Source organism: Pestalotiopsis fici (genome assembly GCF_000516985.1).
Source record: "Pestalotiopsis fici W106-1 unplaced genomic scaffold PFICI_Scf_7, whole genome shotgun sequence".
Lineage (NCBI taxonomy): Eukaryota > Fungi > Ascomycota > Sordariomycetes > Amphisphaeriales > Sporocadaceae > Pestalotiopsis > Pestalotiopsis fici.
In genome coordinates, this window is record NW_006917097.1 from 34,090 (window position 1) to 50,208 (window position 16,119).

Genomic DNA, 16,119 nt, shown 5'->3' on the forward strand with positions numbered 1-16,119 from the left:
GCAAGGCAAGCCAAGAGGGCATGGACATGGGCAATGGCATTTCCGTATCCCCCGTGCGTACCTGAGAAATACCTACGGCGTGCCCTGTCATTCACGAGATCGTCATGTCTGTGTAAAATGTAGGCAGCTTGCTAGGTAGGGGCATGTCGTTCCAGGGGGGAATCACACCCCAAAACCCTCGCCTTTTTTGGACCCCTGTGCCTGGTTGGCACTACTGTGAAGTACGCTGCGTACATGCCTAGGTTAGTGTATTCAGTACTGTACGCTGGAGGAGGAGTTGAGGAGAGAGGAGTGCGGGCACCCCTTCCACCTCCACTCAAAAAGCCAGTCCAGAATCAGAATGCCTGATGCTTGGCAGGCCAAATTGTGCATCAGTTTAGGTCGGTCTTGGTGCGTCCAGGAAAGTGGGTGTCCGCTGCAGACAGGCTCGATCTTAATTTATTGGCTCGGGAACTGCCTGGGCGTTCTTTTCGACAGCCATCGCCTCCGATCGCCAGAGTTTAATACTCATACTAGAAGAGCCATCGCAACGCCAGTTCCCGCACGTGGGAATTGGACAATCTCCTTTCTCTATCCTTTCTGCCTTCTTTCTCGACGTCTTCTTCCCCGGCCGTTCGGATCGTCTGCCACTGGTTCCCTTGCTATCTGTCTCAAGTGGAGACTCATCGGAGCAGCTCGAGGGAAAAAAAAAAAAATCAATCTTGGACCTCGAGTACGAATCAATCAATACACACACATACATTCATTCACTCACTCACCTTCTTTTACTCTTTTCTCTTTCTTTCTTTACCTCTCGGAAGTCGAGACAATCTCCAGACTTGTTTCTGGCTCGCGGAGACATTCTCTTCTAGAGAATGTTGGGGGAACAGGAATTACTTACGATACACATAACTATTCCGCAATCCCAATGACCGGTCGTCGCTTGGGTTCGTCTGGATAAAGCTTGGAGGACGAAACAGATTTGGCAACAACCGCCTTCGATCATTGGATCAGCATCGCACTCGACGAGAAAATCCCAAGACTATACGCAATTGGCGAACATTTGGAACAACCACGGTATTTTCCTCGACCACTTCTTCATCTTGCAACGACTTTTCCTTCGTTGCATTGTCTATCACCGAACCTACCCGTGGTGTCCTGGTGGGACTGATATGTCTGCTACTCAATACTTTTGTTGACCATGGGCAACAAATCCAAATTTACCTTCCCAATCCCGGGGCGGAAGGCAAAACCTCCAACGGATCCACAAGTCAGTGCAGTGCCACTCACAAAAGCACAAAAGATTCTGGGGACTGGCGGCGGCATCAATACTGCCTCGACAGCGTCTCTCCATCCAGGCTCGGCCAAACCCCAACATTGGGATTCAAGATCGGGCATCAGCATCGCAGTATCTGAGAGTACAGCGAGCTTTGCCGACACAGGTCTGAATGTTCTTGATGAGGAAGATGAGTTTGACCCTGGGAGATATAGGTCGAATGGGTGGGATGCTGAGTCCGACATCATCCCGCGTCAGCCCGTCGGCGGACACGGCTTGAGAATGCAGAGGTCGGCTGCCACCATTGGTAATGATTACAGGACAGAGGCCTCGAGCATGAAGCGACGTGAGTCGATTGCTTCGACAATCTATAGCCATTACGACAGGAGCAAAGTTCCCTTGTCCATTTCGCAGCAGACTTCGAATTCGGCCATGGCCAAAGGATTCGCCAGCAAGGCCAACTCGTTACTCGACATGGACGGGAGTCTCGCGGGCCCGGCGATCGCAAAAAAGAAGCCATCCCGACTAGATCTGTCCAAACTCAAGCCGCGGAGTCGCAAGGACCAAAATGCCCAGCCTGCTGCCAATGTTCTCGGCCACGGCTACGTGAACAGATCCCCATCATTCATTTCCCAATTTTCATCTTCTCATAATGTCTCAAAGAAGGTCGGAGCGTCGCCATCGGCAACCAGCACACGTACCTTTGATAGCCCCAAGGGTGTACAGGACTCGACCACCTTGTCCCAGTTATACGATCATTATGAGCAGATGACCTTCCGCGAGGATGATGATCTCTCAGGAGAGGATGAATTCCCAGACCGACCGCGCTTTGACTCGGTCGCTGAGGAACCGACACCTCCTCTCACCACGTCATCAACCATTTCCTTGGTCACGCCGCTCTCGAATCCGGCGGTTCGTGATACAAACCATCGTTTGGACCATGCCAGGAAAAACTCGACTGGAAGTCGAAACACGACCACATCAAACACTCCTAATATCTCTCAATCTCACCAACTTTTACCCGGAAGAGACTATGCGTCAAGTATCTCCAGTCGCAACACCAGGAACTCGAAAACGTCGAAGACCTCGAAGACCTCACGAACTCTTGAATCGGATCTGCAAACAAACAGCGTCTTGTCACTATCAGATTCCGACTCAGACGATGGTACTTTTAGTGATTCAGCGCCCAAGTCATCAATGTCTTCGCACACGAACATATCTCATGAAGATCTCGCTGCTCTGTCCGATGCACGAAAAGGAATGCCCAAGCGACCACCAGTGCCCCAGGAGAGAACCTCGAGCCGTCAACAGAAGCATGGAAACTTTGCGACTCTCAATGACTACCTTGCCGTCCCCGCCTCGGCTGGAAAAGGTCACAATGCCCGAATTCCTTCAAGTAGCACAGTGCGATCTTCTTCGACAGCGAGCACAGAAACGACAGCCAGATACACGGCTTCTGAAACCGGTCGATTATCGCGTCTCTCAGTGTCAACGGCAGGGACCTCAGACTCCCATCACAGTTCGATTTCGGGCAAGAAGACACTAAAGTCGCAATGGAGTCAGCATACTGGAGCTGACGCCAAGGCTGTTACAGCCAGGCCCTTGGCTTCCACTGCTGAAGCTCTAGATTCCCTCAGGGAACTGACAGCACAGGCTACAGATAAGCACCGCCGCTCATTTAGCTCTGACCAGTCAGAGTCGCCAGTATCACCGTCGAGCGGAGCTTCGTACAATGGTGGCAAGGATTCCACCCGTGACGAAGGCGCCGACTCTCACAATGGACGATATATGGCCGTGACTAAACAGGAAGAGGCACTGCTTGCAGCTCTGAGGCACAAGAGAGCCATGATGCGGGAAGATATCCTTGCAGAATTGGATGGCGATAGAAGCAGCGTCGGTAGTCGCCGTCGTAGCAGTGCCAGCAGTGGCGGCCGCGACAGCCAGCTACAAAGCTTGAGATCATCGAAGCAAACGAGCACTCGGATCACATCATGTGCTCCTCAACTACCCCCATATCAACCAAGAAACTCTTCCCTTGTTTCCAGCTTCAAGAACCTCACAGAACGAAAAGACAGTGTGCGCAGGACAGACAACAACGTACGATTTGCAGACGAACCTCAAAGCCTTAGTCACGATGATCCGATTGAGAAGCGTTCTAGCTCAGCAATGAGTAATGCTACTATTAAAGGCAACGCTGCCGGGCGGCACGAACGTGTGCTGCTGTTTCTCGATCGTCCTGTCTATGACATCGATTCTATTGACACGGCAGAGCCAAGCCCGGACCTGAGCGAGTTCATGGATTATGACCAGGACAGCGATGGCGAGATCATCCCAGAAAGCCGTCGCAGCAGGAGGATCTCGAAGCATACCAGTGCACACGGATTCCCAACCCCAGCACAAAGACGTGCTGATCGGCCTAGAGCAGACTCAAATTTGCTTGGCACCCGTGGTTCCAGTCTGCGAAGACAGCTGGAGAATCTGCCAGAGTCGAATCTGGAGAACGATGAGGAGGATGACATTGACTTTGACGGATTTTCTGATGTCATGGGCCCTCCGCCATCGGAGGTTTCGGACAGAAGAGAACGGGTTACTGCGAGACCTGATAGTCCCGTTCAACAGCACCTTGCAAAGACGCAAATCAAGGGCCACGTTCGAGGCAAGAGCAGCGCGGTGCGGCTGAGCGCTGTTGGCAACGCTGATCTATACTTGCCGCCCGAGGTTGGGCTGTGGGGTGATGATGGTTGAAGCGGTTGTTTTGGCTGGCTTTTGAAGCGTTTTGGAGTAACACGATTTTCTTTTCGATCACGAACGAGGGGACACACATACCAACCATTTATTTTTCATTTGTTCATGTACGCACGCATCTTCCAGGTTCAATGGGAAAGAAGCGACTGGCGCTATGGCGGTTTCCGATTCATGACCAAAACAACACAGCATCTCATTCATGGCCTCTTAATATTTTGTGGATTAATGGAGGAAGCATTTAGAGGATAGGTTAGGCCCTGCTGGGCAACACCCATTTCATGTGGTCATATACCCAGGTATCAAGGAGCACGATAGCTCGTATAATGGAAGATGATGATCAGTCCGATCTTGAATATAACTTCTGACATGGTCTCATGAAACCAAGCGAGAAACCAAAGCCATAAAAGTGATATGGGACCATATTTGCGACAATAGGACGCACACAAGGCACAGCACTTATACCAGTAGCCAGAGGACGCAATACAATATCTTTGCCCTGCCTCATTGAGCGGCACCCTCTTAGCCTACCAACCTCCTTGTTTAGATTCTGACCGATTATTCAACTACTGATACACGTTTCGGGCCCATTATTGGGAGTAGATGTGCCAAGAAGACACCAGCCAACCTAATCCTTCAAGGTTGGGCGATTTACACGGCCGGGCGGGATGAGACGACATGGTTACTTGTTGGAAGCGAGAATCAGCCGCTGCTCCTCGAGATGTTTGCAATTTTTTGTTACATTTCAACAAGCACTAGTTGACGACTGGCGAAGCCGACAACGCAGATGGCGGGCGAGTACAAGTCATCTGACCGATAACTTCAACCTCAATTCGGAAGAGGATCTGAATGGGATGGGACGAGCGATGAATAGTGCACATCTCCCCGCGCATTAGTATCACCGTTTCCTAGGTTGTGCTGGTGCTCGAACTCATGTGAGCTACTGCGATAACCAGTGACAGAGCAGCTCTTGAGCCATGGCAATCACTGTGGCTGCACCATCTGTGGCCATGTGGTTGAGGGAGAGGACCTTTTCACATGAGGACGGCGACGGGAGCTACTGCTGCCATGCGGATCTGCTCAACGTTTGATTGGCGTGCAGGAGTCCTGATGACGGCCAAGTGCCAAGTCCCGCACCGTCTTTCATCTAGAAAAGAATGACACCAATCCTCGTTTCCTGTTGTTTGTTCTAAGCGATGGAAGTTGCGTATGGCGCCAACTATATCGTGCCAAGATCTGTCTGCAAAGATGCATTTCTACGGTGTATTTGTACCTGTAACCACATTTACAGTATGCATAGCAGACGTCGGCCCAGACTGCCCCTCAATATGCTGGAAATCAGCAGAAAAAAACCGAACAAGGTGCTCGCGGGGGTCTCACAGACCTCTGACTGTTCAAAACCACCTGGTTCGAAACATTTCTTGTTCGAGAATCGTACCGGACGTTGCTAGGTCTAGGTGGGAAAGGAGGGTCTGAGAGATCCGACCCACCCCAAAGAACGCGGGGCATGAGCATCGAGGTCTGGCCTTTCACCTAGCTTCATAGTCCTCCATCTTGGCATTTGGGTTCAAAAGAACTATTTACTTAAGTAGGATCGATCCAAAAGACTCGATGACGTGACTTGCTATTGAATCGAAAGCTCCTCTTTGATACACGCGACATGCGAAAACAGATGACATGACATGAAATGAGCATTCAATCATCGGAAATACTGGTCTTAAAAAGCAGCGTCGTAATACTAGGTTACGTATTTTCCTCTGCCTTCCCTCAAAATCTGTAGTACTGTGCAGGTATGTAGGTAGTCAGCGGAGCTCGCGCACGCAGCGCAGCCATTTGCCGCCTTTTGACAGCCAACCAATGATCCCCTGTCTCTTTTTTTTTTTTTTTTCCAGGGCAAAAGCTACGACTCAACCCTATGCACGAACAAGTCGTCGCAAGCTCCCGCAGAGGTGATCGACGCACTAGGATCGACTTTGAGAAGCTCCCCCGAAGCGGCACCCCTAGCTGGTCAGGGGGTTCTGGACGTTCTGGGAAGAATTTCTCATGCTTGAAAATGATGCTGCTGCTTTGGCAAATCGAATAGACAAGTTGGAGTCATCGTTCCTGAATTGGTCAGACCTTTTCTTCTTTTTACACTACAAGCAAACAAGGCCAGCATTTACCGGCCCCTGCATTCGCCTATTGCCTGTGCCTCTGCGCTGTCCAGTCGTGCGTGCTGCAAAAGTGGGAAAATCCACATGGCCTGGATCTTCTTGCCTTGGAAAAAATCTGGGGAACGGCCCAGCCATTGAGATCATCATTCGGGCGAGCTTTTGTCGATCTACCTGCTACCTACGTACACCACAGCCCGAATTGAGCCTCTTGTTGCTTCTACGTCAAACCAACTCCTCCGCCCAGTTCAACCTTCCCGTCCATATTTTCCTTCCCTCTTCTACATTCTCCCAACACTATTCCACACTTTGCATTCTCGCTACGGCCAATCTCATTCCCCTTGGCTGGGGGTCTATCAATCGCTCTATAATCGGCGAGTAAGTCGACACAGCCAGGGTACCGACAACGAATCACGACTGCAGCTTGCTTTGTGGGCTCACCACCCAATTCCTGCAGCGTCGAAAGAAGGAGCCCAGAAAATTTAAAGGTACCGGACCAAAAAAAAAAAACCAGGGGTCAAAACGTCTAGGTTTTCAGACGCTGGTCTCATATGAGTACAACGGCCTGAACAATCTAACCTTTTTGGTTTTTGGTTTTTTTTTTGGTGGAATTCGACGCATTCCTTCCGAAAGCTACAGTTGCATACAGTCCGATCGTGCTGGCGTAGCACGTTGCTTAACAACGCCTTCAGCGACGCACGACATCGCAACGACCCACGGGCCGCCCCAGTAGCCCGGGAGACCTTCAACAACGTCACCACACTGGACACCACTATCCCTTCGCCATGGGCTTGCTGGACTTCCCACCGGCCAAGGGGTCGCCGACCTTGTTGGGCATGCCCATGAAGCAGGTCTCGCTCATTACTGTAAGTCAAATGCATCTCCATTATGGTCATGGCAAACGCCCCATGCGCCATCGTAAGGCACCCGCTAATAGTGATTGGTTTACAAGTTGACCTTCGAGAACTCGGCCTTGATATTGCTGATGCACTACTCGCGAATGATGAAACCCAATGGCGACCACCGATACTTTACCTCGACCGCCGTTTTCCTGACCGAAGTCATCAAGCTTGCCATTTCGCTCACATTCGCCATCTACGAAGTCTCGAGGAGTTTGGCACCTTCAACACCCGCCACAGTCCTCTTCACGCATATTTACAAGGCCGTGTTTTCGGGCGATGGATGGAAGCTGGCAATACCAGCCGCGCTCTACACCCTGCAGAATACGCTGCAATATGTGGCAATTGGCAATCTGGACCCGATCCATTTCCAGATTCTGTACCAGCTCAAGATATTGACGACGGCACTTTTTACAGTTACCATGCTTGGTCGATCTCTGTCGCCGAAGCGCTGGTTTGCCCTCCTCTTATTGACATTTGGTGTCTCCATTGTCTCCATTCCGTCGACGGGATCCAAGGATGGCTCGTTCCTGATCCATGATATGAGCGACCACTTCTTCCCTCGATCTGCACACGAGCTTGGTCAGATGGCGAATGGAGTAAGCGAGGCCGCCAGGGAGTTGACCAAGCGCACAATTGATGGCCTCTCGGACGCGGGAGATGCCTTGATGAAGCGCTCTGCCACCTACGCAGGAATCGAGGAGGACCAGAGTATGACCCCAATCATGAACTACTCCGTTGGCCTCTCCGCCGTCTTGGTCGCAGCAGCAGTCTCGGGCTTGACTGGCGTGTACTTTGAAAAGGTGCTCAAGGATCCTGCGGCAGTCGCCTCTGTTTGGATCCGTAACATACAGCTGTCATTCTATTCTCTCTTCCCAGCGCTGTTTATTGGCATCATCTTCAAGGATGGCCAAGAGATCGCGACGCATGGATTCTTCGATGGATACAACTGGGTTGTGTGGACTTTGATCTTGCTCCAGGCATTTGGTGGTGTGCTTGCATCCTTATGCATCAACTATGCGGACAACATTGCCAAGAACTTTGCGACCAGCATCAGCATCGTAGTCAGCCTGCTCTTTAGTGTTGCATTTTTCAATGTTCAGGTCTCCATCATGGTAAGCTTTGAAATCTCTCATCTCTATTGGTGACCATGATCTAACTATCTTATAGTTCCTGATCGGCACAGTACTGGTTCTGACCTCGACCTACTTGTACACGGGTCCAGATCGGAAGCGTGGCCGACCACCGCCAATCAACATTGCCACCTACGAGAAGACTACCATTGATCCAATGAACACACCAAGACCATCGGGCGACAGGCTGACGGTCCCTAATCCCATGGAATCGGCAAAGTCATTGGGGCTGTCTACGTCACGGCCCTCATCACCACTGCGGCACCATGTGCGACAGCCGTCGCCGCGAGACAAGAATTGGGATGAGTAGACCTCTGTATAGTGGTCTATGACAATGGTATGTGACGGTGCCATCCTGAAAAAAAAAGAAAAGGAAATAAGTATATGGCGTACACTGGGCAGGAAGGCTAGGAAAAGTTGAATGTGAGCCACGGGGTTGTGGCGGAGGATCCTTTGGGACTACGGTGACCACGAGCACATGAGCAATTTCTCCCTCCACAACACACAACAGATAGAGCGACCAGTAACTGGATTTATCCCAGATTGACAGTCGAAAGCTTTAGATCTTTACTGCGTCTCTTCGGTATTGTATTGATCGAACACGCGTGTAGGAAGGGCATGGCAGGTCCGAGAAACAAAAATGGAAAATTCTGGGAACGGGAACATGGACATTTTATCTTATATTTTGATACCGAGAGCAATTTCTAGATGGGTTAGGGTGCATGCTTACACCTTTTTGAGATATCAATGGTTTTTGAATCATGCGACAAAAAAAAATATTGAATCATCACAATATGCACTTGGATTTTCTTGAAATCACCCAGTGAATCTATAAATTGCATTTGCACAAAGACGGTCTTGCAGTGCTGCCTCGTTATTCATCGTCCGGGCCCTGGTTTGAAGAATTGGCGCGATCACAGATTATGTACCTAGGTATGTACGAGTCAGGGGCTTGTGATATCAACTCGGGGCAGGAACGACGACAACAAGACCAGACCATCGCGAGAGTGTTCCTTCCCTCTCAGAATTTGCGCAGGCAACAGCCCACCGTTTCAACAACTGGAAATATCTTCTGGCCGCTGCCAACTCGAGAAAGAAAACTTCTAGATGTATTATCGTTCTATGCCAGCAACAGCAGCATCATCGTTGCAAATCGAGCATTTACGTCTCGTTTCAGACCTGGTTCCTCTTTCACCATGTCCTCCACTTCCATGTAAGGCTTCTGTTCGTCTTGCGCTCAAGCACACATGTCCGCAAATCCTTGAAAGGTGACGCCATGTCCGGTCATACAAGCGGCAGTGGTAGCAGCCACAACTATGACTGCTACATTCAAGATATCATCAAATATGCCAGTGACTTCGCGCCTGGCCCAAACATCTCGCAATCTTCATCTTATGCATCCGGTGCCAACGAAACAACCACCAACGATGTACCACTCGGGGACCCGTTTACACATGTGCCAGAGGGGGATGATCATCTTGATGATTTTGGTGAGAATTTTATTGGATGTATCGTGCTGATGATGCTAATACCAAGACCAGACCGTCAGCTTCTTGGGGCATCTTCCTCTTACGATAGTAACCAAGCAGCACATAAACTACCTCTTGCATCTTCTTCTATTCAGCAACCCATTGTTCTGAACGATGCGAGCCACCACTTCAGGCAGTACGCCACTCGAGGTGACCGAGCACAACTTTCTCAATTCACCGCTGGTCACGCCAACCTAAACCAGCTGGATCATATTCCTGTAGCTCTGTCAACACTTGAAAGTGATGGGTCTATAAGAATGTCGGGGTTATCAGGACGATCGCAATTCGTGGCGCCTCCGCTCTACAGTGGTCAGTTACCAATCCCGGATATGATGGATCTGAAAATTCTGACAGTCCAAGCCAAACCGCATCAAATATCCCCCAAGCATTTGTCGTCGGACACTTCATCCCCATCATTGGGAATTTCGAGCCCCTCTGTTAGACCCAGCATCAAAAGAACGGCGTTGGAAACTGTCAACAGACCTTCAACGTCTCAGGTTCCCGCATCTATCACTGGGGGTACCTCGATGGACCTGCAGCATGCTTCTGAAAACCTGACATCAAGCCGCTACGATCAACGGACCGTTCTCTTAGCCAAGTACCGAGACGTCTTCCCATACGCCTTCAATTACGTGCAGTCCAAATGTTTCCCATACGTGTATGGGTCTGACGACAATGTTGTGGTTTCCGCCCCCACTAGTAGTGGAAAGACTGCAATATTGGAGATGGCTATATGCAATCTCCTCAATAGGCCGAATGGAGAGACTTTCAAAATCGTGTATCAAGCACCAACCAAGTCTCTTTGTTCAGAACGGGCCAGGGACTGGCGCAAGAAGTTCAGTCACCTCAACCTTCAATGCGTTGAACTCACGGGGGATACTTCCCCCAGTGAAGTGCGGAAAGTCGGCGGTGCTTCGATCATTGTCACTACCCCTGAGAAATGGGATTCAATCACAAGAAAGTGGTCGGATCATCATCGACTCCTCGACATGGTGCGACTAGTTCTCATCGATGAAGTTCACATTGTGAAAGACATCCGCGGTGCGACTCTTGAAGCTGTCGTTTCACGGATGAAGACGAGCGGTGCTAATGTGCGCTTTATCGCCTTGAGCGCCACTATACCAAACCTGAATGACATCGCAGTATGGCTTGGGCGTAACCACAGGCGCCAAGAACAGCCTGCCCGTCAGTTTGGCTTTGGTGAAGAGTTACGCCCGGTAAAACTTCAAAAGTACGTCCACGGATATAAGAGTTCTGGAAACGACTTCGCCTTCGATAAGGTTCTCGACGGCAAACTTATTTCGCTTCTCAGTCAATATGGAGAGCGAAAGCCCATTCTTGTGTTCTGCTTTACCCGAAAATCATGTGAGCAGACAGCCATTGAACTTACACGATGGTGGGCATCCCTCAAAGACATCGACAAGCCTTGGCCAGGGCCCAAGAATCGTGTTGCAGTCAGCAACAAAGATCTTGAACAGATTGTGACTCATGGCGTTGCATTTCATCATGGTGGACTTGACGCTGTAGACAGGAAATCTGTGGAGAGCAGTTACCTTAACGGCGACCTCCATGTGATTTGTTGCACGTCAACTCTCGCAGTTGGTGTCAATCTACCCTGTCATACGGTTGTACTCAAAGGGACAGTAGGTTATGTCGATGGCATCCGGCAAGAATATTCAGATCTAGAGGTGATGCAAATGCTCGGCCGCGCAGGCAGACCGCAATTCGATCCACATGGGACAGCAATTATCATAACTAGATTAGGAAACGTCCCAAGGTACGAGAAGATGATTTCGGGGCAAGAAGCTCTAGAAAGCAAACTGCATCTCAATCTCATAGAGCATCTCAACTCCGAGATCGGCCTGGGTACTATCAAGAACGTCCACACTGCCAAGAAGTGGCTGGCCGGCACATTTCTTTTTGTGCGTATGAAACAAGCACCGAAACACTATCTATCGGGGATGCCAGAGCTCGATATACGCTCCCCATCGGACTCTGAAGACTTGATACAAGCTTGGTGTGAGCGCGACATCGAGCAACTTCAGGTGCACCGCCTGATTACATCCGCGGAGCCATTGAGCTGCACACAGTACGGGGCTGCCATGTCCAGATTCATGGTATCTTTTGAAACCATGAAGCAGCTTTTAGAAATTCCAATGGCTGTAGATGCGAAACATCTTGTGAGTATAGCTTGCTTACCTACCCGGGCGCTCTTGGAGAGTCGTGATAGCTAACGATCCGTAACAGCTCATTTGTCTTTCAAAGACCACCACGTTCGAAGATCTGCGCTTGAAATCTCAAGACAAGGGCATTCTTCCCAAGCTCAACTCCGCAGTCATGTACCCGGTTAGTGGATCACCTAGGGAGACTTGGCACAAGGTGTATCTTTTTGTGCAATTCAGTCTGGCTGCTTTTGACATGCCCGCGGATGAGTCTGGAGCAATCAAAAAGCAGATTCTGACTGAAAAGAACGTCATATTTGAGCGAATCAACCGTCTGGTACGATGTGTGATTGATTGCAAAGTTCACGATGGTGACGGATTAAGCGTCAAGGCCGGCCTCGAGCTGACACGAGCCCTCGCAGCGAATTGTTGGGATACTCAGTCGACACAACTGCTACAAATTCCCGGCTTGGGACCAGTAACCATGAGAAGGCTAACATCTCATGGCATCAAGACGGTTTCGGATCTAGCAACACGCAGCTTTGTCGATATTGAACGATTCGTGGGCCGCAATCCTCCCTATGGCAAGAAGCTACTGCAGACTCTTGAAGCTTTCCCACGGCTCAGGATGACCAGCAGTGTTCTCACACAGAATCACGGAAAATTTTCAGAATCTGAAGATGCACTGATGATCACGGTCAAGGTCAACCTTGGCTATGAAAACCAGAATGTGCCACGTTGGAACGGCCGCGCCCCCATCTTCAACTTCATGGCACACGCAGCAGACGGAAGACTTACTTATTTTACACGTGCTAATCTCAATCATGTCGCGAAATCGGGCAATATCGAGTTGAGATTTCCAGTTGCCGTACGTAGCGTCGATGAGACCATCACCTGCTGCTTCAGTTGTGAAGAGATTGTGGGTACCATGGTCACCGAGGTGATTTCACCCAATCTGTCGCCACTGGCTTTCCAAGTCCTTTCGCGGAGACGCTCCTCGCCAACCTCCAATAACGAACCACTGGAGGAAATCGTCGATGGCATGGATGAAGAAGGCATCGCAGATGCAGACATGCTTGATGCCTTTGCTGCTTCTGAGGCCGATGTGAACAAAGGACCAGGGAAACAACCGCGGCTTGCGAAACAAGATGATGTAAAAAACATGGAATTTCAAGATATCGATGATCTCTTGGAAGATATTCCGGTCTCCGAAAAGCTCGATGGCACCGCGGCATCTCCAATCCTTATGAGCAATGGAAAGTGGAGGTGCCAACACCGCTGTGCCGGTGGTGCTCTCACCAAGAATGGCAAACCATGTACACACAAGTGCTGCCACGAAGGAGCCGTCCACAGGCCAAAGTTGCTGATAGAACACAAGAAATCCACCAAGGTCAAGGAGGACCAAGCAAAGAGTACAAGCAATACAGAACGTAATGCTTCTATGGCCCTGAACAAGACAATACAACACAAGAAATCCACCAAGGTCAAGGAGGACCAAGCAAAGAGTACAAGCAATACAGAACGTGATGCTTCTAAGGCCCTGAACAAGACCGCTAAATTTCGCCATTCCAAATATACAGCCATGTTGGATGTCGGCCCCGAAAGATCCAGTCTCGGCCCCAGTAACTCCAAACGAAGCTATTTTTTCATAAATCCCAACATGAAAAGGCCGCGGGAGGAGCCATCCACAATTGCAAACGAATCAAGGCTTGGTATCCATTCCAAGAAGCCTCGAGATGGTGCTGAAGATGACAATATTGAATCTCTTGACTTGCGCGGATCCAGTAACGATGAGCTAGAAGCCCAGTCAGCGAGACAGTCACATCAGGCATCTCCTAATCAAGCAAATAAAAGGCTCAGCGTTATTCACAATCCAATCCAGCCTCTGACTATTGTGCCCCCTCGGCTCATCAAAACTGGGAAAGCTTTGGCGACTCCCAAGGACGTACAAGTGATGACAAGAGAATCTTCCGATAAAAGCGACGTGTTCGGAGATGAGAGTGAGAAGTTTTCGCCTCCAGAGATCTTACAATCTGTTGAAGATGATCCGCAAGAGTTCAGTTCAATGCGAAAGGGGTTATTCCAAGACGAGACCCTAGCTCCTGATATTCGTGAATTGCTGGAGGATAGAGGCCGTGATTTGAGCTTCGCTGCTAATGAGCTCCAGAAGACATCCAGGTCCGTCAAACCGAAGGCTCTTGAGGATGTCATTTTGAAGCCAGGAAAAGAAGCGGCCAAACACTCGCAGAATGTCGATCAGAACATGCGGGACAAGCCTGGAGAGACATTTTCTAATACCAATGTGCCATATGATATGATGAACATCGACGACTTCACGGACAAGTTGCCGTCTCTCGAAGATGGGATGCGTGAAGATGATGATAAAGAACAAGAGTTGGTTGCTTCATCATCTGACAAACGGGCAACCCCGCTGCCTGGTGAACCTGCATGGGTTGGCGAATATGACCAGAACTTGATTGACGAGCTCAGAAGCTCCGTTGAGTTCATTGAGTAGCCAGGGCAGCTCGGGCGAAAAATGGCTACTACTACAAAGTATTATTCCAAGCATGGCAATATTGCTGTAGAGATTGCTGTATGGGTTGATTCAATGAGTATATAGTACCTTCCAATCAGATGGCATGATCGTTTGCATGCTGGCAGAAACAGAGCTCTGTTGATGGTCTGCCCAACTTGCCGTGGTGATTGGACAATGCTTACCTACATACCTAACCTACTATCTTCGCCACTATAGCGGTTGAGCGGTAAATGACAGGGAGCCTTATCGGGTATGCATAGCAGGGCATAGAAGAGCGCCTTGTGCTTGTCGTGCGCATGCAACGCGAATCCCTCTCAGCACACCGCCTCGACCGCCTTCTTGCTCCATGGCGACAGGACATGCGTTTTGGATCTATGAATAAAAACCCCCTCCCTTGGCTTCTCTCAGTCAGACAGTTCCAAAAGACTGGGACAGGCCAGCAACTTTCACGATATTAATAGTCGGTCAAAGTTTTTTTCTCCTCTTTGCCTGTATGCGGAGATCCAGAATGTCATCATCGCATCCACATGGCCTCGTGCACGACATTATAATACCTAGGTAGCTTTGCGCAAAGAGTATAGCGGTCGGCCCCTCTAGATAGCGCCGATTGATGAGGGTCTCTCGATTGTTCTTCGTTAGCCGTAGAAGCAGATCGCGCACCCCGACGACGACCAAGTTCAGTGGTCAGTGGCCACAATCTCGACCGTTGGTCATTTAATGTCTTGTCGTTTGATCAATGTAAGTGTGTCCAACAAGACTTGTTGGGTGCCTGAAGAGGCAGGGAAATCTCGCATACCTACCTACCTGTGGGCAGCGGCGGGAACTAAAATCTCACAGACCGCAAAGCTCAAAGTTCAGTAGTAGCTCTCTCTGGGTATGTGTGAGCGGGTTCCCACATGACAGAGGGGTGGTTGGTTGAATGGGCAGACAAATGCAACGGGCAGAGCAAGGAACGCCTTCTTTTCGGTCCTCACCTTAGTCATGCAAGCAAGTATCGACTGATCGAGGAAAAGACTCATCACTTGAATGAGGAATTACGTTTTTCTTTTCTTAGAGCGCCATGCGCAAGTACCTGAACTAATAACGGTCTGGTCACCCTTTCTTGCCGCACCACCCCGTAATCAGATGAGACCATCTTGCCGCGTTAAAAAGACGCCCGCTAATGGGAATGTAGAGAAGATCGGTTTCTCTGGACTCCTCGTGGCCCGCTGCACCCGCTGCCGAACCCAGTGAACAGTCGCGTGCTTCCCGAGGGGGGAAAAACGAGCCGTCTTTTCAGGACCAATCCCGCTTCGGTTTACGAAAGCGGTACGCCGGCCATGCCCGTTTCCGATACTTTTGTCAAGAGTACTAGAGGGCTCTGGAACATGTTCGTCTCATGTCAACGTTTGCTAAAGGACAGGTGTAAATCTCGTCAAGATGAGGAGTATACATGGTACATAACATACTACAAAGAGTGTAACATGATCATCTACTACCTAGCCACCACAGCTGGCCCCTGGTCCCGCCAATCGGCCAACCCTATCGCGGGGGATCCGCCAACGTATCTAGGTACGGACAGAGAAAGACGATCAACCCCTCCATTCAATCCATGCCACTGATTCCCCCCTCCCGACTCACAAGCTCAAGGTACGAGACTTGGAAAAACTTCCGCGTCCCCATAAAAGAATTACGGGACAAGCGACGACGACGACGACGACGAGGATGGTGACG

General features: G+C 50.0%; 3 protein-coding genes across 3 annotated transcripts; all 3 read left to right on the plus strand.

Moving 5' to 3' along the window:
- Positions 1-1,180: 1,180 nt before the first annotated feature.
- Positions 1,181-4,000, plus strand: PFICI_09654 (uncharacterized protein; the record flags this gene model as incomplete). Its single annotated transcript, XM_007838235.1, has 1 exon — positions 1,181-4,000. One exon carries the CDS (start codon positions 1,181-1,183, stop codon positions 3,998-4,000), a length of 2,820 nt encoding a protein of 939 aa, XP_007836426.1.
- A 2,932-nt stretch (positions 4,001-6,932) lies between these two features.
- Positions 6,933-8,489, plus strand: PFICI_09655 (uncharacterized protein; the record flags this gene model as incomplete). The annotated part of the gene is made up of 3 exons (XM_007838236.1): positions 6,933-7,013; positions 7,100-8,161; positions 8,217-8,489. 3 exons carry the CDS (start codon positions 6,933-6,935, stop codon positions 8,487-8,489), a joined length of 1,416 nt encoding a protein of 471 aa, XP_007836427.1.
- A 966-nt stretch (positions 8,490-9,455) lies between these two features.
- On the plus strand, positions 9,456-14,385 carry PFICI_09656 (uncharacterized protein; the record flags this gene model as incomplete). The annotated part of the gene is made up of 3 exons (XM_007838237.1): positions 9,456-9,669; positions 9,721-11,888; positions 11,956-14,385. 3 exons carry the CDS (start codon positions 9,456-9,458, stop codon positions 14,383-14,385), a joined length of 4,812 nt encoding a protein of 1,603 aa, XP_007836428.1.
- Positions 14,386-16,119: the final 1,734 nt, after the last annotated feature.